Source organism: Epinephelus moara, chromosome 9 (assembly GCF_006386435.1).
Source record: "Epinephelus moara isolate mb chromosome 9, YSFRI_EMoa_1.0, whole genome shotgun sequence".
NCBI classification, from domain to species: Eukaryota; Metazoa; Chordata; class Actinopteri; order Perciformes; family Serranidae; genus Epinephelus; species Epinephelus moara.
The window spans coordinates 31624685-31651040 of NC_065514.1; the positions used below are offsets into that span (position 1 = coordinate 31624685).

Below are 26356 nucleotides of genomic sequence, written 5' to 3' on the forward strand. Positions count from 1 at the left end.
TTGGGGTTTAGGACTGTCGGTTGGACAAAATGAGACAACTGAAGACGCTGTGTTGGGCTTTAGAAAGTTGTGACATGCATTTTTCATTATTTTCAGATATTTTGTACACCAAATGATCACTTGATTATATGAGAAAACAATCTGATCAGTCCATAATGGAAATAATTGTTAATGGGGCCCTAGATGAATTACTTGATTACTGAATCTATATGGTTAATATCTATGTAGGTGTTTAAGTATTTTTGTGAGTCATGACGTATTTAATTAGGAAAGCTCATTACAAATAAACAATTGGGTCCACCATTGACTTAAATTCAGGTCAAAGAGCTAAATATTTTGCATATCATCTTGTGTGATGTTTCAAAATTTGTGTAAAATTGGCTCATCAGCTGAAGATAAACACAGCAACCGTTTAAGGGCCCGCCATGACAACCGTTGCCATGTAAAAACGCAGCTGAAACAGTAACTGGAGCTTACTTTGGTACAAAAGTATCTCAGACACATTACAGAGAAACCTCATTTTTAATTCATGGCTGCCCTCTGACCCTCCAGGCAACAGGACACCGACACTGCACCGCTCCAATGTGCAATAAGGCCATCCAACAATGCACCATTCACCTAAATACTCTACACCTTTTGTTGTGGATTCATTTAGGTGATCATTCATTCACTGTTCCATCTGCTCTTCCATTCACTGATTCAGTTAAGTTTAGATGTCTACAACTAAGGAGAGTGGAAAGAGTTAAAGAGATATTATTTTATTGTAGATCTGCAGTGGTTAAATCGATTAGTCGATTAACAGTAACATAATCTCCAACTATTTTGATAATCAATTAATTGATTCAAGCAAAAAAAAAAAGTCAAACATCAAGTTTCAGCTTCCCATTTGTGAGAATTTTCTGCTTTTCTCTGTTTAATTAAATTACAATGATAATATGTTATCTATAGAGCACTTTTTTACAAAGTACTTTTCATAGTTGAGAATTAAAGCATTTCAAGATTGCAATGAGGCAAATCAAATCATACAGTTACAATATTACAAAAATAAAATGCTTAACATACCCATCAATATGTGTGATAGTGTATGCTGAATATCATATGCTGTATAATTGTGATAGTGTAAACGAAATGTCTTTGGATTTTGGACTGTTGGACAAACAAATCAAGCAATCTGAGGATTGATTTTTCACTGCTTTCTGACATTTTAAAGACCAAACAGCTAACGGAGAAAATAAAAGATCAGTTGATAATGAAAAATATTGTTAACTCAATGTAAAACTCAGCTCATGTAGCCTCTGAACACAACAACCTTGAAATATCACAGCTAAAAAACACAGTATTGATTCCTCCTATCCCTTCTGTACAACATTCCCTCTACAGTTTGACGCCTCTGGTTGATTGAATCTCAACTCCAGTCTGTCTTTCAGCCTCACACACGTCCAGTGTGTATTCACACTTGCAGAAGAAGTCGGGAAAGCCTGTAATTCTATCAAGCAACTGATACTCGGCTGCTCTAGCCCTTTTCACCTCACCTTTGTGACATTAAGTAGGATGCAAACCACATGTAAATGATAGTAGCTTGTGTCCTAATTCCCAACTCTCTCTCCTTCCCTTTTTCACAAGCGTGGAGGATGTCCACGATCCCCTGACTCATCAGTTTGAGAGAAACCAACCACCCCTGCCAGCATTAAGGAGTCATTTGCATACAGCTTTGTTTTCCACCGTTGGATCGCCCTGAGGGGAGCAGGTGGTGAAGCTGGAAACTTTGGAATCGTACAGAGTTCAGATTCTCAGAAAGCTTCATGAAGCGCATCAGAAACATGCAGAATGGTTAGAGGAGGTTGTACACCTCCAGTCTGCAGGTAACAGTGACTGGATCCATCTGTTTCCAGCACATTAGTAATAAACCTCTATAAAGCTGGGTGACTCACAGGACACATAAAAGTTGAAGGATCAAAGGTCGAGATATCATGACTCTTAGCTTCTAGTAGGGGCCAAGCTCCACAAACAGCGGACACTACAACTCCCATAATGCAACTCAAAAGTATCTTTCATTAGATCCTCTCTGTCTCCTAAATGCCCATGTCTTTCAAACTTCACATGTCCAGATGGATCTCTGGGAAGGTTTTACATTTTCCACAAAGTATAGATTTTTAATAAACCTTTTACTTCAATACCAACAAGATTGTTAATCTTACAAAATATGGTTGGATTAGTCAACTGTCTTATTGCAGTTGATCAAATCTGCAACTGTTTTGGTATTTGATTAATACATTATCTTTAAAGCAAAAATTTCTCTGACTGTTGCTTTTCAATTCTGATTATTTACCATTTATTTTAGTCTTCTATGAAAGTAAAAAAATTTGGTGGTCGGACTACTGGTCGCACAAAACAAGCAATTTAATAAAGTGGACACAGTTTACAGTAATGACATATGTCGCGTTAAATTGATCACTATAAGAGGATGATTATTGTAACGGATGTTTTTCATTTTCTTTATTTCTCATGAAGATTACCATCTAATTGACAATGTATATTTATTATATTAATATAAAGTTATGAAGAGGACAGCCTTGCTATTTACTAAATTTTACTGACCATTTCAAAATACAGTGAGCTATAGCTGTTGCATTACATTACCAGGCATTGTCAATCCACATGACAAGGGCAGCTTCAACCACAGGTGCTTTGCCCATGGGCATTTGTTTTATGTCTCCATCACTAGCAGCCATAACAAGCATCCATAAGCTTCTAGTGATCCTTTCTGGGAGTCCATAAATTTACTTCAGTTTGGGCCATTAGTGGAGATACAGAATGGGAACCTCCAAACATCAGACATAAGTGTCAAATGCTTTCGGCTTTGGAAAAGACTTTTGAAGATACCTGATCAGAAACTAACAAAAAAGGTAATCAATTTGGACATTGAGTTGAAATTCTTTTACTTATTTTATTTTCACACTTGTTCATTTCCCAGAAAAGATTACTCTGTAATATCCAGGAGATGAGGAGCAAAATGTTTTATGTTGAGAGAAAAATGGTCTGTTGAAATATGGTATAAACCACAAGTACAATTTTACTGTCTCATAAACAACAGCCACAGTGTAGAGCCTTATGTTAAGTGTAATTTAAACAAAAGAGGGAAACTGAGTAAAATGTCCTCCATTTATGTTGATTTCTTTTAGTTGGATGACCATGAAAAACTTGACTTATGTTTGAGAAGGAGAACCTTTTTTGTTTGCCTAGCCTGGAATAGAAAGTCAAAGTATTTTGTTTGGAGACTGAGCAGTAAGGTAACATGTACTTAAAATTGATCACTGCAACTCTAATGTAATACAGTGTCCTGTAAAAGGTTAAATAATTAAATACAACAGCTGAACACTGTTGAACATTTGTTAGGGACTAATTTCAGCAGCAGATCTAGATGTGGTGCTGTAGTGCATACTTGTGGCAGCAGGACAATATATGTAGGATTAAGTCAAAATAAACTACAGTGTGTGTTAACAATAATGAAGGAATATGTCAGCCAGTGCAACAGTGTGACTCACTGATGTATTTTTAATAGTTTTGGGGCAACAATGGAGCTCTAAGGCACAGAGGAAGAAGATATATCAAGCTTTGATACACACACAATACTTAATGAGCAGATTAAGTCATTGCTTGTTTGGGACCTTTCGTGGGATCTGTTGACCATAATAAAAATATCAAATATCAGCAGACTCATCCTTTAAAAAAAGTGCTACACAAATTCTTGTGATTCAGTGAACTGTCTTAATTTAGATCAGTATCCACCCAAGAAGCCAAATACCATCATACTGCAATACACACTCATAAAACACACCCACACAGTCCCTTGTGCTGGTTAGTGACATGATGCTGGATGAGCAAGCTGTGTAAGGAATGTAGTTTAGAGACGGGAAAGTACTCACAACACAACAAAGGGGTGAAACAGAGAGTGTCTGAGGACAGATACAGAGACAGCATGTGTCCAGTTAAACAGCACTCAGTACTGTGTAACATAATATCAAAGCATGCACAGGTTGCACAGGTTGCACAGGTTGCACAGGTTGCACAGCCCAGAAAACCTCAAACTTGATTCCTTGACTATTCTGACGAACAAGACACAGACTTTGGCCTGCTGATGTTATTTCACACTGTTGGATAAGCCTGTTATTTTTGTTTCCTCTCTCTACCACTGACTTTCTCCTTTGTTCTTTTTCTGGCCGGCTGGATTGGACTGCACCTTGAACTCATGAGGTTATGTGGAATGGACACACCTGTGCACAGTGCTTACTTAACTTTGATAGGCTGTGTCCAAAATCACTCCCTATTAATTATATAGTGCACTACATTTACTGCCTGACATTTTATTTAAAATTCCAACTTCTGTTCTATTTCATTGTGTCTACCCTGTAATTGTACAGGCCTGGAGGGTCTCCAGTCCAACAGGAACACCCGCTAAGCTAAAAAAAAAATGTTTTAATATGCCAATGATCTATTCCAGTGTTTCCATGCATTCTGCAGCGGCACACCACTGGGAGTCCAGGAATGAGGCAAGTGTCTGTGGTTAGTTCACGTCTGTAAGAAGAGGTGAAGTTAAGATAATGTTGTTGATATCGGTTACGAACGGGCTCAGTAGTAAATGATAGGCTACGTGCTAACATGCAACGTTTTTGTGTTTTAGCTGAGGTGGACCAGAGAATATTTGCCCTCATTGCTCTCCATGAAGTGTGCTGTAAGTGACATGTGCTAGCCCCACTTTTTTAATGCTACTGGTCATATGCTAACTTATGTCTAGTTCACACCACATGACCTTGGCCCTGACTTTCTGCTCGCCAACAGTTTTTGGAGCTCCTGACAAAAGCCCCAGATCAAAGGCAAGTCGTTAATCACTCAGCGCTCACAAACCGGAGCTTTAGTGCTATGTGCAAACTGTTTTGGCTCACGGATGCATTGCAGACGCTCCCCAGATAATTAGCATTCTAAATATCTGGACATGTCAAGGACCTGGCAGTGAGCTACAGCCAGTTAGATTACAAGACATGAGTTGAGGACAGAGACAGTTGGTGCTGCGGTGTGTGTGTGTGTGTGTGTGTGTCTGTGTGTGTTTGAGAGAAAACAGCCAAAGTGACAGAGGGGAGGAGAAGGTGGAAGGTGGAAGGTGGACTATTGCACGCAATGTTTCTGTAAATTCTTAGGCTAATAACTTGTTGTACGTTTTTGACTTTGATATTTTTCTGGTAAACACCCCACCCGTTTGTTCACGCACCTTCATAAGACCTGGGTAACATGGTCATATTGATAAATGTGGCCAATTTCATAAATTTCCAGTATGGTTTTGTTGCTGTATTGCTGTAAGGAAATTTCAAACTCATAGTCAGAAAGAAAAATGAAATACATAAATTTTCCTTTTGTATTTTAATATTATCCAAATATTATATTATCCAAAGCATTTATTAAGAAATGACTTAAATGTTGAAAAAGTGTACTGTGAGCATGAAGGACTCTGACCTATTGACCCAACCAGGCATGTGTCGAGACTGAAGCCAGCTCTATGAGACAGTTCAGATTAGTCCGTGGATTTACTTCCCTCTTCAAGCCTCTAATGAAGAAAAACAACAAAGATGGAGTGGAGAAAGAGTGTGGAAAACAGAAGAGTGTGCTGAGGCTGCAGAATTACTGAGTGGTTTAGTGGCTGCTGTAATAATACTTATGCTGGTTGTTAAGCCGCTCTGGGTGGAGGGGGGAAAAAGCCTCTCTGGCTGATCCTCTGCCCTCTACAGCCCCCAAACGCAAAGCTACAGGGTAGCTACTACACCATCATCATCACCACCACCACATGTATCCTCAGCAACTAATGTCATTACAGTCGGCTTAGGAGCTCAGAGGACGACATTACCATGCTGTGGTTCAGGGCTCCTTTCCCAGCACTAACCATGGCTTTTAAAACCACAAGAATAGCACTGTGACTGATGGAATGCTCTGTAGTAGTGAAACGCAGTCAAAGTGTATTCCAGGACAGTTAGCCGGCTACTGTTAGGTCTAAACCTACTTAAATCAAGCCCTAAAGCAGATGGTATTTGTATCTGTGTGTGTATGTGCTTGTGTGTATTACCTTAATCTGCTGTCTGCGCAACATTGCCAGCTCCCTCATGTCCCTGAAAGGCTGAAGCAGGTAGTGGTAGAGCTGAGTCGTCGCCTCCAGCAGCTCTCCGTATGCCTCGTCCTCCTCAGGGTACACCTGCAGCAGCTCCACCATGCTGTCCATGGCTTTATGTTTGTCCAACACCTGGGACACAAAAAGGCATGGAGAAAAGATGTAGCTGGGAAACTGTTGCTGACAGAGATTTACATGATGCAACATAATTACCATTAAGTACAAGGAAAGAGTTATTTTAGTCAATAAACCAACAATGTATTAGTCCGTCTCAAGGGAAAGATCAAGTATGAGCGAAATTAACATTGGCGAATATCCACCTCCTGTTCACTTGCATTCAATGGGAGTGAAGGGGCAAATAAAACATTTACTTCCAACAGCAAAGCAAGTCCACAACTACCCATCACGTGGAAGTCAACTTTGGTGAACTATGACTGGTGATGTCACAGCTTTAACCAATAGCTAGGAAGTGTGTGGATTAGACAATGATTGTTTCTGTGTCTAACCAGCCGATATTGTAGTGCAGTCCTTCTGGACCAATATGCAGTGCTGGCTACAGTCCTGAGAGATTAAGTTGTCAACCTTGACAGGGAGACAGTCAAATTTGGTGTTGGTGTTGAAAACAAGAACATGGACTTTGTTCTCAATATTGTCTTGTTATTGGGGAAGGTTTTCATGCACAAATGCAGATACTTTAAGACTAATGATTAGGGATGTAACGATACCAGAAACTCGCGATACGATATTATCATGATATTTATACAAGGGGAAAAGAGAGAAAATTTATTGTTAAAAATAGCTATTTTATTCAAAAATAGTGCATGTACACTGTACAGCATGTTATTTTTAACTTGGAAGTGTATCATAAACAAATCAACACATAGTTGAACATGTGCTTTCATTTCCCCTCTATTACTGCTAGGCAGGCAGACATTAAAGTGCCATAACAAAGTCATGTCAATTAAAACTATAGTGACAGAATATGAAAATGGAAACATTCAGTATTTTTTAACCTACTCTGAACAAAAGTAGTGTAGTACTATTACTAGAAAGTCATCTGAATGACATCAAATTATGAGGACAGAGTAGTCTTAATATTCATCAAATATACAGAACTTAGAATAATCAGACCCTGCAACAACAACAAAACTAACAAATTAGAAATAATGTAAACTCAATAACACACAATCCCTCACTCACAGATACACAGAGAGAAACAGAGAGAGAGAGAGAGAGAGAGAGAGAGGGGTAGAGATGTGTGTAAAAGAAAACCAAAATAAATAAAGCCCAGCCATTTCCCTGGAAGTCATAGAAAAACTCAAAAACACACATTCACTCAGTTTGTTCACGCCAGGTTGACAATCTTGACATCAAGGAGACCCTAACACTTTCTCAGAACAGGAGATGAGGAGAGGAAAGCTCTGGTCCTGCGCTTTCATGTGATATGCGTGGCATTTCTGTGCGACCCTGCATTCGCGAGTAATCCATCCAAAAGTAATGTGTGTGCAGAGCTGTATGAAAGCTCTGTTATACATTGTTTTAGTGTAGCTTTATCATTTTTTTTTCGCTGTGAAAACATTGGACTACCGACAAGTGCTTGGTCTTGTCGGAAAGCCACGATTCCGCTGTTTCACGTGATATGTGTGGCTTCTCGCTATGACGAACAGTCATGGAGAAAATCCACAGAGAAGAACAATCAATCTCCTTACTTTTATTGGAGAAAATCCACAGAGAAGAACAATCAATCTCCTTACTTTTATTCGCTGTTTGTCATGCACGGGTCAGAGTCGGAGGCTGAGAGGCTGAGCTGCACGAGTCTGCACGAGTCTGCTCTCACCTGTGCGCGCAGTTGCATGCAAAGGATTATGGGGAATGTAGTCGCACAGTCATATTACCGGCTCTGTAGGAGAACGCAGCTATATAACTACCGTGGCATTCCCACGAAGGTATCGAGAATTTATTTTATCGCGACACCGCGAAATTCGATATATCGTTACATGCCTACTAATCATAGTTAGAACCATTGAAAGAATGAGTTAAAACTCTTGAGTAAGTGTCTAAAACTTGTAAAAAGACAAGAAAGCTCTTGCATTGTTTTCATTACCAGATATGTTTGAGCTAATTTGTGATGGCCCTGTTTTTCCATTCTTTTTGTGTTTTATTTAGGTTTGACTTTTATCTTTGCTGAACTTGAGACAGATGCTATTCGATGAATAAGACTTTGAGAATGTGCCATAGTGTTTATAATCATTAAGTTCTCAACAAAGAAGGGTAAAAAACATCATACTTTGCAAGTTAGCTAACATTAGCTGGCAAGCTAGCTTTCTGTGAGCATCACATCCTGCACTTGCTCCATTCAGCACGAATATGTCCTGCTGCCTCAGCAGGAGACAGTCACTTGCCTGCACTCACTCATTAGTGACTGTACCCTAATACTATCTGACCTCCCAGCTATATCTGTGACTCCTGGTTCTAATCCCAGTGGTAAATCTTTAAAAACAAGTCCCAAATATATACATTTATTCTTCTGTAAAAGGGCTAAATAATTTCCTTAAACAGCCGGGCAATACAGACTGTTTATTTGATTATCTATGAAGCCTCCTGGGCTCAGTTGATCCTATTGGATTTCAACTGTCGGATTGGATAAAATCTTGAAAATGGGTTGTTCAAAAGAAAAAAAAGATTCTGAAATGGGATTAGATTATGTAATCCAGTCTTCCATCTGAGATCAAACCTTCATCTTCTGTTGTTCAGAACTTTTTAGTAGGATTGCGATACCTTGGCTGATCCCAAAAAATCAGAATGATCTTGATCCCAGTAGAACTCCGGATTCAGGTGGATTTCAGGAACAAAATTTTAGGCTTTCTATTAAAAACCTTTTTTTTTATATTGACAGTTATTTGGGGAATTTTTTTTTCTACTGTAGTGAAAGGCTTTAAGTTACACTCTCAAAGATCGCTGTTTAATTTTCTTCAGTGGCACCTATGGCTTTAAATGGTAGCTGCAGTGTGTTCATTGACAAACTGCCCACATTGTGATACATAGTCCCATTTAAAGCAATGGTTTTCCAAATATGATAATTTTGAAATGTTTGTATCTAGATCAGGGTGATCTGATCCAATGTTGCTTTGAAAAACCGGCACAAAAGTAGAATAGATTAGCTGACCCTGGATAGCATGACATGAGATTTCTAGATAACAGAGTTTTTCAACTGCTGGTCTGACAAAACAAGATATTTGAAAACATCAACACGGACTTTAGGGGATTATAGCTGGCTTTTTTTTTTTTTACAATTTGTAAATTAAACAATCGAGAAAGTAATCTTTAATCAATAATAAAAATAATTGTTAGCTGCAACCCTAATTAAAAGCAAACACCAATTTTACAAGAGTAAAACACTAAGAAAAGTAAAGAGTATCACCAGAATTATCCTTCAAACACATCCAACTGAATAGGAAATTAAATTTTAGTGTGTGTAGTGAGTCTAATTCTGACTAATACATGATTAGTCCTAAACAAAAACAACTCTGAAACAACTCTGAAAGCTCAAGGCAATAAATCCAAACATTATCTATAAAAGTGAGAGTAAAGAGTGTGCAAGTGTCTCTGCATGCATGTGTGTGGTCAGTAATGATACCATAAAGTATGTTGTTTGAGTGTAGTACAATGAGAATAAATTGGCCCAAACTGTTGCTGATTCGTACCGTATGTTCTGCTATTCACAGACTGCTCATTGTTCAGGAGATAGACGCTATCAAAACAGCTATTGTACACACAAATACAATTCATCTCCCAGCTCTCAGAAACCAGTAGCTCCAATTCATACAGCACAATACTCCTCCTTCACTTCTGCTTCAGATAATACTGAAATGTGCCACCACCCAATCTTCGTCCAAAGCGGTGGATAAAGTGCTCTTCTTTCTGCAAGGAGCTATAGATATGAATAGAGACTCTTATATTAACTCCAGGCTGCTTATCCAAAGCCCTCCACGTTGGGGATAGACACTGCACGATTCAGCTCGAACACTGCTCCTACTGTTTACCTTGGGCCTGTGTCACCGTGGTAACCACTGGCCAACCATACACCGACTCCCTGCCCCTGCAGTCGCTCCTAGTCAGGAAAACCTCTGGGCTAAATCAGACGAGTTCTGCCTGGGCACGAGCTTTGCAAAGCTACAAAGTCCTGAGCTTTATGGGCTATTTTAACTTCTATAGCTTTTATGGATGCAAGTGCTGGAATACATTGATTGTTAGAGATTTTCTTTAAAAACTTCCTTTGAAAACTGACCTGTTTTTTTATGATGAAATATGCTTATTTCCTGCTTAAGTTGTATTTACATAGTCAAATCTATTTGTTGATGATGACAGGCAGGAAGCAGGAGGTCCTCCGACTGTTTGGTGTGTGAGCTGATGAGCCTGCACTTCAAAGATGCAGCAGGATTACCTATTTAAATAAAGTTAAAACAATTAGCTGACTAATTCAGTCGTTTTCAAACTCCTTGTGCCCAAGGCTCTTCAAAGTGCAAGCCAAAATCTCTGAATTAATATCCGTGCAAATCAGCTTTTATAACACGTGTTATCACTCTGTACATTTTTTTTTAATTCACTAATGCCAACTAAAATTTGAAGAACAACTATATCACTCATGATATATTTAATAATTCATTCATTCATTATCCGTAACCATTTACCCTCTCAAGAGTACATGGGGGAGAGGGCCTATCCCAGCTGACACTGGGCAAGAGGCGGGGTACACCTTGGACAGGTCGCCAAACCATCCCAGGGCTGACACATACAGACAGACAGACAACCATTCACACTCACATTCACACCTATGGACAATTTAGAGTCACCAATCAACCTAACCTGCATGTCTTTGGACTGTGGGAGGAAGCCAGAGAACCCCGGAGAAAACACACTGACATAGGGAGACCCTGAAAAGAGTTTGCATGTTGCATGAAGGTGCTAACGCCTGCCCCTTTTGTTGCTTCTGAAAACTAGTAACAAAATAATTCAAGAATGAATTAGAAACAAACGGTCTTGCTGCCTCTAATTCAGGCTGTGTGCTCTTTTAGAGTAGGTGAAGTTTCTCTCAGCGCGAAAGGGATGTTTGGTTTCAAAGGGCCTCTTCAACATGCTTAGCACCATGCTAGCATTAGCCAGCTTCTCCCGACAGGTGACGCACCCAGTCTGAGGGGCATTAACATCCCCAGTCAAGCTGAAGCCATACGGTACAGGTAGCTTTCATGATACGGTCTACTCAAATTTTTATTCCTCTTATCTTTAATTGGTGGGGTGTCTGCACTGGTGGTTAGTTGTTTGTTGCACTGCACAAGAAAGCAATCCATTTCCCCTCATAAATTTCTCTTTTTCAATATTGTTGTCAATCAGGGCCACACTTAATAATCCCCATTACCTGGCAACTGCGTAATTTATTTTTGGTCATAGACTTATTGTAATTTAAATAAATACTAATTAATAATTTTTTGTATACTTGTATGTTACAATAATAATGTATGGTTGTCCCGAAATCACACACTACAGCTGGACTTGTGCCATAATGCCAGTCCAGGTATGCCAGTGTGATGCAGCACACCGTTAGGAAACCACTGCACCAATTGATTGGACAACTGACAGAGAATACAATCTGCAGCTATTTTGAATGTTATAAGTCACTTTTCGCACCATAAAGCCAAACATTCTATGGTCCCAGATTTCTAATAATGAGAATTTACTTTAGATTTAGAAGTTTTCAGGGCGATTATTAGCTCAGTGGTTAGAGCGGCTGTTCCACATATATAAAAGGCATTGTACTTGCTGCAGCAGCTGTGGGTTTGATAACAGCCCGTGGCCCTTTAAAAGAAAAGATTTCGAAGTTTTCACTGAATATTTACGAGTTTTGGGCAATTGCTCAGACAAAAAAAGAAATTTCAAGAAGTTACTGCACTTGGGCTTCAGGAAAATGTGATGGGGGATTTTCATTATTTTCTGACATTTTACATACAAAAATAATAAGCATATTATCTGTTAATAAAAAATAAATTGTTAGCTACAGCCCGTGTTTTATTTCAAATGTTTGCAGGGTCAGTGTGGAGAAACAAATGAATGGTTCAGAGCAAACTGCAAAAAAAAAAAGTTGACAAAACTGATTACTGGAAACTAACTGCACAACATTTGACTAAATATCTCCTGTTCAGCTTAGCTCTCCTGGCCATCCCAAATTCTGGTCAGAGGGCACCATCCAGGCCCTTAGACATAGTCACCCTATCACATAGCTTTTTGTATCATTTGTTATGCTTTCTTTGTTTTTGGTTGTTTTTTTTTGTTATTCTGAATGTTGACTTCATGGCAGTGACTTTTATTAATGTTTAATTTAGTTAAAAGCAGCAATGCAAAGTTGGTCCAGCTGGTGAGCGCTGAGCAGTGCCTGGTGTGTTGCTCGACTGTATCCAGCATGGTGGCCGGATCACAAACTTTCCTGTTTTCTACAGCTAAACAGTACACTAAATCTGATTCTGAAAACATTAAAGGAGAGAAAAAGGCAATGCAGTAGCAGAATTTTGATTCATGTTCAGCTGCGCTAGAGAATTCTCTGCTCTGATTGGTTGTTTTTGTTCAGCAGCAGTAGTAGATTCTAACAGATGCCATTAGACAACAAGAGGTGAGAGGATTTTTTGTCGCAGACTGTTTGTTAGTACAGTGACAGTTTCAGTAAATGTAACAAAAAGTTATTTTCATAAAAGTTTCCAACGGTAGCTTTAGATGTATTTATTTCTTACTTTTCCAACTTGTTTGAAAGATATTATTACATGATTGTGTGCTAAATGTAGCTGTAAAGTCGACAGAAAGCACTCCAAAGTGCAATGAGTGCATAATTACAGGAGTGATATGAGCTATAGCATAGCTGCTCCAGGCCTATCATCAGGACTAACTCTTCCAGTTTGTCGGTGCTAAATCTGCTCCGTCTTGCTGGAGCACTTTTCTCTCTGCCTTTTAATTGAAGCATCTCACAGGAGGAACACAGCCGACTATGATCTGAGCAGACGCTCAGTTTGAATGAACTAAATGCTATTTGGGAGACATAAAATGCAGTGTGAGCCTAAAGGGGAAAACCAGTTACCAATAGCACTCAATGGCAAGGTTCTTTGCAGAGCTGCCACCACCTGTGAATCAACTGAACTAGGACCTACAACTAGAAATCCTTTGAGCAATGTGGGTTCATGTTTTTGTGTCTTTTTTTTCCCTCAAATATTCCATGCAGGGATGCACACGAGGATTAATGATAACTGTAGCCAGCAGAGGCATACATCACTGTTTTCAGCTCAAATATAAAACAGGACACATTAATTGTCCAAATAAATATGTGTTAGTGAGTAACACAAAAGACTACCCGCATTGTGCAATGTAAACAATCTGAGCTAAAATGCTGTCCCACAAAGCCACAGTATGGCAGACTAACGTGCACACTCACCATGACGAAACACAAACTGTGGGCACATTAACAAACAAAATAAACAGAAGTAAATAAACTGCCTATTATCCCTTTTTGTGACTATCAACCTTATTCCTGAGGGCGCTACTGTAGAAATGATTATGGGTGCAATTTCTGAGGGCTGTACCACCAAGCCAGCTCAACAGAGCCAGGCTCTCTTTGTGTGAGCTGGCTCTACAAACTCTAAAGCCTCGGGTCAGAGATAACGGGATACCATGAAGGTGGTTATGATCTGTCTTTAACCCAGGCTTTCTGCTTCAGGCTGTGTGTGTGTGTTCTCATAAAATGAGTCAAATGATCATGTCACTGCGTGATTTGACACATGATATTGACCAATCATGTGCCCCCAACTTCCACTTTTGAAGAATATTAAAGAGCATTGCGGTAAAAAGCAACACAGTAGCTTCAACCTAGGCACAGCTGTAACGTCACAGCTACAGAAATAGAATGACTGTCATTCTATTTTTATAGTTAAGATTCAACAAGTTGTATAAAGTGCATTTATAACGTATTCCCTCATCTGACAATCTGTATCGCTCATACATAAACACTGACTATAGAGTGACGCTACACAAAGCAGTAATGAAAGGCGCTTTGTAAACAATTTCAAGCAGAAACTCCAAACATAACCTGGACCCAACCAGGTTAGGTCTGCTGCAGAAGTTACCACGGTGATCTAGCCAGGTTAAAAGAAGCCCCTTTTACACTGCCAGATTTTCTGCGAATGTTGGGCCGTTTTGCCGGCAAGCTGCAAGCGTTTATACACACAGAGCCTGATTGGCAAGTTGATCCGAGGTGCCCAATTTTCCATCTCGTAGGGTAGTCATATTGGCGGAACGCTTTTTTGTTTAAACAGACCGAGGCAGCCTTCCGCAACGGGAGGGGCTGTTGAAGACTTGTGGGAGGAGCTGTTGATGACGCTGCACGTGCGACCCACTGGCAGTGGATAAACAGGAAACAGCTGATAGCAGGAATTAGTGAGCAGCTAGTAGCAAGAGGGAAACACACACCTGACGGACACTGTAAAGATGAGCAACTGGGGAGACAAGGAATTGCGCGCCCTCCTTGTCCTCGCAAACTAAGAGGCCATTAACCATCAGATGACAGGAACGGTGAGGAACGGGCCGACTTACAAGAGAATCGCCGAAGGACTGACTAGCCACGGCTTCCCTCCCGCGTCACTGTTTATGTCACACGCTGACCAACACATTTTGTTACTTGCTCACGCCCCCATTGCCCCAAAAAAGGCGCATTCTGTATAAACAAAAAGAAGGCAAGCGGCAAATTGCCGCACTCCCCGGTTTTGTTTTTATACTGCCAATGCTGAAAAAAAGACTGATTGGGCTTTCCCAAATTTGCACAATTCCTATCTAAAAAGGGCTAGAGAGTCACCTTTGTAGGATGGAAAACTCTAACTTTAGGCTCAACATACCTCACTAAGCCACTAATCTTGCTACGTGGTACACCCTTCTGGTGAGATATCAGAGGTGGGAGTAAGCTAGTTAATGGACTTTTTACGGTTAGTCGGTGGCTAGTCTCTGTGGCAAACAGCCAACAGCAGTTCTTTTCTAAAGTAATTCAACTTCAGTTGAGCTTTTTTAAACAGATATCTAACTAACGTTAAATGTCTCTGTGGAGCTCTGGCACATGTTGTACTGTCCACGTCTGTGACGTTACTAACAACCAGACTGAGCTATACTTGTTGTTTCAACAACAGTGATGAACATGCACCCAGAACAATGGGACTGTTCCTGTAACCAACAATAACCACAGTTTCAATCATCTACTGACAGACAGGAACAGGTTGTCACCCGTCCCATATAATACCAGATTGTCCTGTATTGAAAAATAAAATGCACTATCCCTTACTAAATCAATGCGAGTGGTGATCTGTCCCATATTTTCGCACACACTCAAATGCATACACTATGCTGTCACATGCTTGGAATGACATGAGAAATAATAAAACCAAAGGAGTTTCAACAGAGAGGTGTTAAATCAGAATATGCACAAGACAATGACATCTAAAATAACAGGTCTGTCACTCAACGTCAGTACATGATATTTCACAGTCATTCACAGCCTACGTTAGAAAATTGCCTCTTATAAAATAAACTCAGCAGCATACCTTGAATTATGTGTTACATCACTAGGTTGAGACTGTGTTACTGATTTGCCATACTTAATATAAATTGAATGCCTGAAGTTATATATTTTACAACTGCTTCAAATTACTGATATTTCTCAAGTCTGCTGCTGAATTCGGCATTATGGTTCACTCAGTAGATTTATTAAATCAGCAGTTATAAGAATTCCTGAACTGTGTCGTTAAGGCAGACGGGCGGAGCATTCGCTGGGAAACATCATATTTATTCACTTTATATGAAGCTTTACATCTGTTCTGTTTATGAGTCCTAAGAAATTATAAATAATCTTTTGGAGGAAGTGTATGTTTACTGTGAGCTGGCTCGGGCACTGTTAAATTTAACAACATGTTAACGTAGCAAGGCAAGCTAATCGCTAATGTGCTTTGTTAAAAAGATAAACAACCAATGCTACAACCAGTAGCTGTCAGAGATGGCAGAGGTATGGATGCATTATCCCAACTGAGGTGTCGCTTTAGGTGAGAGGATTTGCATACTGTTACAACTGGAAAATGCTGGTTCCGGTTCAATGCAGGAAGTCGCACCCATAATTTACTCATGATATCATGGGGGCTAGGAATAAGGTGGATAGAGAGTGAGGAACTGTGTATGTGCATTATGAAAAATGCCAAATTCTCTGGTTCTAGCTTTTTAAATGTGAATATGTGCTGGTTTTCATTTATGACAGTAAAGTTAATACAGTATCTTTGGGTTTTGCACAGCTGGTTGCACAAAATAAGATATTTAAATATGGTAACTAAAAGGTGTGGGATAGACATTGTCACTGTTTGCTACCTTCTGTTTTATACACCAAATGATAAAATCAAGGAAATAATCAGCAGATTAACTGATCAGTGAAAATAATAGCTGCAGTTTTGTTAGATGCCAGGTGTACATTATACTCACACCTTTTGTTGGATACTAAACACTGTAATGTAAAGCATCAAGCCTGCGTAATCCAGACCTCAGTTAATGTTTAATCTTTCTCACGCTTCACATTATCATCACACCTGAACGACTACAAAGCAAAGCCATTAAAATGTAACTATTAGCTTACAACGTGTCAGGTTTACTGTAGGCAAGCCTAATTCTGTTTAACAACAGGCCACAGATAAGAAAAAACTTCAAGTCTCTGGTCAATGTTTGACAGATCCATGCCCTACATCGAGTGTTTTGCACCAGTCTGTCTTTCTGCATATTTGGCCCAGTTATCATCACAAACAGGGCTGCGATTGGGTCTGCATCTTGTGATGAAGGCATTAACAGTGATTCTCCAAAAGCTCTGTACACACCAAACAATCAGGGTTCCAAGGAACACCATTACCAGTAGAAGGAAGGAGTGCCAGACTGAGCATTAGCGCTGCAACTATCAGTCGATTAATATGCTGATTGTGGTCCTAATGAATCATTTTGTCGATAAAATGTTAGTTACGTAGTGAAAAATGTCTGTAGTAATTCCCCACAGCCCAACATAATGTATTTAGACTGCTTGTTTTATTCAATTAAAAGTCCAAAACCAAAACATATTCAGGTAACTCTCATATATGAAAAGGATAAGCATCAAATCGTCACATTTGACGAGATGGAACCAGGAAAGTCTGCAAAGTTTTGCTTAAAAAATGACTAAAACAATTCATCATTATCAAAATAGTTGCTGGTAATTTCTCTGTAGACTGAGTAATGAAATAATGGAATAACTGTTGCAGCTCTACAGCACATTACAATGTTAACTATCATGTAGTTCAAAAAAATGGTAAAACTCATCACTCAAGGTTTATAAGGAATGAACTTAGTGGCCAGGAAAATGGAAACACGTGCCATCCAATAAAACTGTCTGTACATATATACAACCTGTGTTGTTGCTGACACTACCTCAGAGTGATGATTTCTTAGGCTGTTGCTGTGGATTGCATTATATCATGACATGTTTCTGATTTTGTGTTTTTCCATATATGTAAATGAGTTTGACGAAATACCAAACACATTTCAAAAACATCTACATGTCACAAGATATGAAGATACTTTTGTCTCCCTCGTTGTCTGGGGCTGAAACTGACTGTTATTTCTTATTGAATCATCTGCTGATTGTTCTCTAGATTAACCAATTTATCTTTTTAAATATAAAATAAAATATTGAAAAATGTCCATTGCCATTTCCCAGAGCCCATTTTGACGTCTTCAAGGTGCTTGTTTTGTGCGAGCACCAGTCCAAAAGCAAAAGATATTCACTTATGATGACACAAAACAGAAACAATGTAGTAAATCTTCACATTCGAGAATCTGAAACCACAATGTAATGCTTTAAGATAACTAACATTTCATATTAAAGTTATTTTAAAAAATATCTCAAAAATAGTTGCTTATTATTTTCCTGTCCATCCACTTAACATTTAATTATTTCACGCTTCCCTTATCATTTGTGTTTTGACAAATTTTACCAACAAAAGATAGTCATCTCTCACTCGCAGCAGAGAATCAGTGAAACTCACCACTGACATAACACTAAGATGGACCAGATTACAGACTTACAACAATTACCTTTTCTAAAGATTATTTTTTGGCCTTTTGCTTTTATTGATAGTACAGACGAAGACTGATAAAAAAGGGCTGCATTTAAGGACACAGCCTTAGTACATAGAGAGCTTGCTTTACCAGTAACCCACTAACACAACAGCTACAACCCATACAGTCTGTGGAGTCAGCTGTTCAGCGTGATGAGATGCCACTGAAACATTTGAAGGATGGCTATACTGCATGTCTGTAACCTCTGATGGCATGTTATGCAATGAAATGCTTCCTTTTACATGATGGGTATTGAGTGAAGTAAAAAAAACAGGTATCAAATGAAGCACTCTATTTACAGAGCTGGGTACTGTTTAAAAAGAAATTATACCAGTACCCTTAAAGTGATACTGATCTCAAAAAAAGAGTACTTCACTGGGCTCGACTTTACCACACTTCACAAAGTGTGGGTTGTAGCTGTTATGGTAGTGGGACAATGACATGTCCAATGAAATCTATAAACCCTTGCTGTGATTGGCTATGAGAAAAACCATACAAATAGTCACTTTTTCTACATCTGGGTAAAAAAAAAAAGGATCAAACGCAGGTATTGTTTGACTGGAGAAGTTTCAATACTACTTGGTACTAGGTTATTTCAGTCAATACCTTAAAAAGGTATCAAGTTCAAATAGCTAGCCCTGTCTGTATTGGTACTGGTATCGTAATTTTATAAATGATACCTAGCCCTATTCGTCATGCATGATAGTCAACTTTGGAAATCACCTTGGCCTGTGGGGAGCCATTTTTAACTTTTTTCTTACCTCCTAGGGATAAAATAAGTTGATTAATCGGTACTGAAAATAACCACTAGCTGCAGCCCTACAACATTTTGTACACTGGAAGGCCCTATAAAATAAAACATAATATGCTTCTGAGTTGTGTCACATATAAACAAGTGAGACATTAAGTGTCATTAAATAATTTCTTCCTGGTTGGGCCGAGCCCTCACTCCACTGTTTGTTTACCAATCAGTTGAAGGAAACAACAGAGGAGGTGAAAAACCACCTGAGGCTTTGTCTCCTCTCAAAACACACACTGAGTGACTGTGATCATGATTTACAGTAGTGTCTGCATTAATCTATGTGGATCTGTCACATCTCTGTTACAGCTAGGGTTATTTGCAGTGGTGGAATGTAACTAAGTACATTTACTCAAGTACTGTACTTTAGTACCAATTTAAGGCGCTTGTTTTTACTTATGTGTTTCAATTGAATGCAACTTTAATTTTCTCCTCCACTACATCTTATCTTTACTCCACTGCATTTGTCCCCCAGCTTTACATACTCTTCAGATTACAATTTTTCATATATTTCCTGTCCAGTTAAAACAATCTATCTTCAGATGTGTTGATTTTAAATGTTAGTATTATTAACACGAAACAGTGATATTAATCAAAAAACATTATATATAATATTGAAACACTGACAGGGAACATTTTACTGCACAACGACCACTTTTACTTTTAATACTTATGTACATTTTGCTGATACTTACTTTTACTTTAGTAAGGTTTTGAATGCAGGACTTTTACTTATAATGGAGTATTTTTACAGTGCATTAGTACTTTGACTTAAATAAAGGATCTGAATACTTCTTCCACCACTTGATAGTTGGCACTTTCCTTAAAGATAGGAATGAAAATATTTGTTAGCTTATGTGTTACACTAATTACATGTCTTCAGCTGTCTGGGTCAACACTGAAACAATCTCAACAGCTGTAGTGACACATCATTTCTGTAACTCCACCTCTAATTGTTCTCCTGTTTTTTTTTCCCCATGTGACTCCCTTCAAACTGTTCACCCAACTACAGTGAGGTCTGGCCAGACCAGATCATATTACAAGGCCTGTGAACGTGCAGCAACAGATGGTAGATCACAGGGGGGGGACAAAGGAAGAGGAGGAGAATAAGCAGACCATGAGGCACAATTATGCTCCGAACACTACATGGTCTTTGGGAGTCTGCGGTTGTCCTAAAAATTGCCATCCCATGTGATAAAAGGCTGACTTTTCAGAGTGTAAAAGTGTGTTTTTGTAAGCATTGAGCACCAAAAGATCCACATCACACCTGCATTCCATTCAAACCACATGAAAGCAGAAGTAAATTCACCTCTTGCATGCGTCTTTTGGCCCTCTCCAGAGCATCTTCATAGCCTTTCTGCCTCAGCTCACTCAGGCTCTCGTAGTACTCGTCCGTGTCCTCGCTCTCGGAGAAAAGCACCTGCGAAAGGATCTTCCAGCCGCAGGTGTCCAGGGCATGACCCAGGTACACCTGCAGCTGGTAACACAGGGCGTCCGTCTCCCGCTGCGACACCCCTGAGGCACCGAAAAGGACCGACCACACGCCGGACTGCTCCTCTGGGAAGGAGGGTAAACACGGCTCCAAGTCGGAGTTGACAGCGCACAGCTGGAGGTGGGCTGCCCTCAGGTCCTGGAAGGAGAACAGTCCGGCCCAGCTGAAGTCCTCGCGGCCGGTGCTGTCACCGTCCCCCGGGTCTGCATCATCCGGAGAGATCGGGACATCCACTGGGTCCAAGATCTCGATATCTATTACTTTCGGCGTCACAATATCCCAGGAGCCTAAAGTCGGGCTGACACACTCGGATGTCTTTGAACTACCGAGTTTTTTGTCCCCAGCAGCAGTCTTTGTTGTGGATTTTCCTTTAGGGACCGAATGTGGTCGAACTTTACACGCTTGGCCGTCTTTCTTCGTCGTGACAGGACTTTTTGTGTGTTTTTCTGCCACGGAGGTACCGGGGGAAGGGAGCATAACAGCGTCGAGGAGCGGGTCCAGAAGAAAAGTGGTCCGTCTCTGCACTGTTCTGTTGTGGCAGGTTATGGCGAACTTTCCCTCAATGTCGTTCCAGGCCACGATGAAGACAAATTTATGTCTTTCTTTTTCATCGAAGACTCTGGGTCGAACGGACACCCATCCGGACTCCAAGTTATCTTCCATCGTGAATGACATCTCATCAAGCCAATAATATAAAGACAAAATTAACGTTAGCTCAAAAAATTAAATCTAATGTCGAGGCGAACGGCTACTGCTAGCTGCGTTTAGCTAACGTTAGCTAGAAAAGTAAGGTTTGGCGCAGCTAAAGAGAATAAACCGACGAGCTAAATTAAGAGGTGAAACAAAGGCCGTCCAGCTTTGTTTACCAGCCGCCAGCTGCGTGTGAGCTGTAGAAAGCCCAGCTAGCGTCGTTGTCCCTCCAAACGGTCGGATTTGGGATACAGACATGAAGAAGTTCAGACGACCAGATGCGCTTGAACACAGCGGCAAAGACGACGAAGGGAAGTCGGCTTCATAATGTCGGTTGTCATGACACCTGCCCGTTGACCTGCTCGCGCTCAGTAATATTAAACGGTGACTGTGTCGCTCTTTGTCCGCTCACACACAATGCGGTCGCGCAGATCGGGCTCTGGATGTCACGTGTGAGCTTCTGTTTACAAGCAGGCAAGGTGCGTGCGTGTTGTCAAATCCGGGGAGGGATTTAACTGGTGCACCCTCCCCCCCAGGCCACGCAGTGGGGCGTTCAAGATCCATGATGACAGTCGGAAATACCACAGTTAGTAGAGGCGTTCATGTCTTTTTTCCCTCGTCTAGGCAATTTTGTGCAGTCCTTCTGGAGCGATGCGGTGCTGGCTACAGTCCAGGGAGACTGAGTCAGATATGGTGTTGTGACTGGGGACGTTTTTCATACACAAATATAGATACTTTAAGATCAAACCTTGTTTGATTCATTGGAGTTAAAACTCTTGATTTAGTCACTGAAACTTGTTAAAGCCAAAAAAGCATTCATTACTAGGTATTAAGTTAATTTGAGATAGCCCTGTTTTTTGTTTTGATGAACAGGACTTAAAAATGTGCCTTGTTTGTTTGTTTCTATTAATTCAATAAAGAAAAAAAAAAGATAAATAAAACTAGGACATGTAGGGTTTTTTTCAATACATGCCGGCTTATAATTATCAAAATATGATTATAAGTTTAATTTCATTTTTTGGCTTTTTTTTTTTTTCCTTTTTTTAAACTTGCCCAATATGTCCTGCATTTCTACATTATCACATACACGTACATCTCAATTGTGGGATCAATAAAGGTGTATCTTATGTCTTATCTTATCTTATTAAAAGACAATTCCCTAAAAAAATATGTAAAATGCTGTGAATTTGGAGAGACCCTATGTCTTTATATATATATCTGTGTACCTTAATTCCTAAATGGCCACTAGTATTTTGTTCTTTTTTTTTTCATTTTTTTGTCTTTCATTATTATTTATTTCTGTCTTGCAGTTTGTTTAGCTGTATTAATAATGTAGCCTAATCTGTATTCAAATGTCATATGACGTGACTTTTTTTTTTTACCATAAATTAAATTTTAAAAAGGCATTTACATCTTTTACTCATGTAAAAGAATATACTCTGTTACTAGAAGTACTTAGTATATAAGTAAAGTACAAAAGTATTAACATCAACATATTCTTATAGTGCTAAGAGTAATGTTGTTTTTTTTAATTAAATAATGCACAATGTATTATTGCCAAGAACCTGAATCATGAGTATAGTCTGTTGTTACTGGCTGTGATGTGTGTTTTGCTGTGCATATCTGTCTAAAAAGGTTGTTATTACCACGCCATTTATTGTCATTTGTGTTATTTATTAGTTGTGAGAAAAGGCAGGCACGTGAGCAGCAAGCTACAATTTTCGTCTTTCTGCCCCTGTTGAATCATACAACTGTTCAAAGATTTTGCTATATGTCGTGTTGAAATATAGTGAAGTGATCATAACGATGAAATCTGTGTTACTATTTAGTTGTTAAAGCACATATATTTCTATCAGATAGACACGTTTCGGGCCAGTAAGAAAACCATCAACTTTGAAACATGTTGTTTAGACATGTTGTTTAAACATGTAGTTTAAGCGCATATTTTTCCTATGTAACGTGAAGGCAGCACATAAATCCGTTTACTGGGATAGTTTTTAAATCAAATGACAGGCAGAGGTTTAAAATAAATTCGCATCAGTTTGCTTTTTGTTAATTGTTTTTTCTGTAATTTAATGATTTTAATTAAATTATTCGTCTGCTTTCATACATTTTCTCTTCACTTTCTATAAATCGCTCTCTCTCAGTCTCTGTCCCCTCCAGACGTGCACGAGGAGCATAAACATCTGCACGTGGGCAAATTTATGACGCAAGCGCGCAGAGAACGTGACGACGGCTGGATGCAAATTTGCGAATCCTACCTTGGTGAGAAAAATGACCCGCCCTACTCTCCCTATGATTGGCTAGTACTCGTTGCCCCGTTGGTTGGATTGGTTAGGTTAAGGCAAGAGGAGAGTGATTGGTTAAGATCCGAGTAGCATGTCAATGTAAGCCAATCAGAGGCAGAGTAAGGCGGGCCATTCCTTACCACCTCACAGAGCCCTATATTATATCAAAGACAGTTGATTATACTATACTGCTTATAGTGCTTACAGTATATACTATATTATATGATATTATATGTTATATTCTACGGCACTGCCACCTCGGATTCGCAAATTTGTACTCGGCAAGCCGTCTAGGACAAAAAACATTAAATTATTTAAATAACGGAAAATATCTTCCAATGTTTTTTAAAGAAACATAGTCATAGGCTATTCATTCCTGTTCCTGTGGACCTGATGATGTAATACCATTACGCTTACTTTATATATATTATATTATATTTTATACAACAGTTAGTTGTATAAAAGTTTTTAGTTAATTAACCAACTGTCACACTCGCTACATTGACGCAAACTGACACTATAGCGTTACACCAAGAAAATGGATATTTTCCCCATTTGAATTAAATTATGAGTGGTCGTCATGAGAGAACGAGGAAAAGGAAAGCCAGGACTCTTCTGTGCAGACCTCCAGGTGTGTTTGAATCCGACCGTGCCAACATCCAGGTTTGCCAACGTTTCAACAGCCGAACTGTCCTAAGTACGAAGTTACACTGCTGCAGATCAATGTAAATACAAAGTAGCTTGTGAGGTCCTGGTGTGTGTGCTGCGTTGCCTGGCAACAGAATGGGGGAACTGTTTTTTTTTCGTGGAGCTACATAACATAGGCTATAATTTATTTCATCACCTTTTGTTAACATTTCCTTACTCAGTGTTGCTGTTTAAGCTGTTGTTGAACTGTTGTATAAAACGGCTGTAATTGTCTTCACAGCCGAGACGATAACATCATAACTCCCTCTCGTGTGATATTGCTTAAATATATTTTATTTCTCCAGAGATATTTGTTGTAACATTGGATTAGTTCTTCTCTAAAGTGTGTGTGTGTGTGTGTGTGTGTGTGTGAGAGAGAGAGAGAGAGAGAGAGAGAGAGAGAGAGAGAGAGAGAGAGAGAGAAAGAGCCCTGACACATTTCCACTTTACTGCTTTAAAAAAAAAGAAAACACACACACACACACACACACACACACACACACACACACACACACACTGTTTTTACAACTTTTACACACCAGGATGTGTTGTGTGACCCCTCTCTGCATTTTTCTTCAAGCCCGATAAATCCGAAAATTGTAAAACAATGTGTTCACACTGAAACTGCAGATTAGCCTAGATGCTGTTTTCTCTAGATGAATTATCATGCCTGCAGAGCAGTAGGCCTATATGTTTTTACTTGTAGTTTCCTGTCTTTGAACGGGGTCCTCTGGTGGAAGTTTTCGTGAGCCAAAAAGCATGCTGAAAGGTGAAAGATTTTAAATGTTGTTCACTGGGTGAAGGCAATACATTATATCTACTAAAATAAGTCTGTCATTCGGGTAATACCACATCCTAATATTTCCGCTTAGCGAACTGAGCAGAAAAAGATATGTCAGCTGAATAAACACAGGAATCACAATTTGATCTCAATTCGAGTATGACACAAAAAACAAGTGAATCATAGCTTTAATTATTTCTGGTAGAAAAATAAGAGAAATAACATAGACTGTAACTATGTCTGAGTAGACTTTGCTGTTGCAGTTTAGTACCTCCTAAAATTCTTTGTGTTTTCATCCACTAGATGGCAGCAACGCTGTTTGTCAAGTCTGTCTTCTTACGACCCAGAGAACAAGTGATAAGCACTGCTATAATCTGTATTTTTGACATAATGAAAAACTCTAAATAATTGAATAAATGTGGCAGAATGAAAACATATATGAAAACCACACTGACCTCCTGAACTGACAGAGATGTTAAAGACAAACTATCAGATTCAGTTAAAACTTCATATTTTCCATTCTGTTTCATCCAATCAGTTCTGTTTCATCCATGCATTCAGTTTATTTATGGGGGAAAAGTAGCCCAGTCCTATCATATCTTCACACCAGAACATATTGAGTAACATTTTCCCACACCAGGACAAATCAAAAAACTTCAAAAGACTGTGTTCACATGTTTGTCACAGTTAAAACGTAAATTAGCAGCTGTTTTTAGAGCAATGTTTGTTTCTGTTTAATGTTTCTGCCCATTAAAAGGTTACAGTATATATTATGGCTGCATTCAAGGGCTTAAGTGTATTTCAATTTTAGATCCCAAGAGGGTTTTTTTAAGTGTAAAGATATTTTTTTAAAAGGTAGGCTAGTTGAAAAACAAATGTCAGTGTAAACATGTTTCCTGCATTTGGATGGTGGAAGGTTTCATGAGTCAAAGAGCATATTGAATGGTGAGAGATTTTAAATGTTGTTCACTGGGTGAAGCTCATGCATTATTTCTAGTAAAAGAAGTCTGTCACTCAGTTAACTGTGCAGACACAATACGCCAACTGAATAAATACAGGAATCATTATACCCTTTGGACATCCAGTATAAAACACACACAAGTAAATCATAAGTTTAAGTTTAAGTTTATTTACTTTATTAATCCCCTGAGGGGAAATTCAATGTTTTCACTCTTGCTTGTCAATTACACACAGGTCCGAAAGACACACACATGCACAAACAGGACCTATACATGCACAAAGTGGAGAGATGTCAGAGTGAGGGGGC

General features: G+C 39.2%; 1 protein-coding gene across 1 annotated transcript in view; it reads right to left on the minus strand.

The window, feature by feature from the left end:
* Positions 1-21931, minus strand: part of jmy (junction mediating and regulatory protein, p53 cofactor) — a 41486-nt gene extending 19555 nt beyond the window's left edge. Inside the window, exons 1-2 of the mRNA XM_050052352.1 lie at positions 20461-21931; positions 6113-6286 (exon numbers count right to left, since the gene is read on the minus strand). Coding sequence (XP_049908309.1) covers positions 6113-6286; positions 20461-21318 — 1032 coding nt within the window. The 5' untranslated portion in view covers positions 21319-21931. The remainder of the gene's footprint in view (positions 1-6112; positions 6287-20460) is intronic.
* Between the last annotated feature and the right edge of the window lie 4425 nt (positions 21932-26356).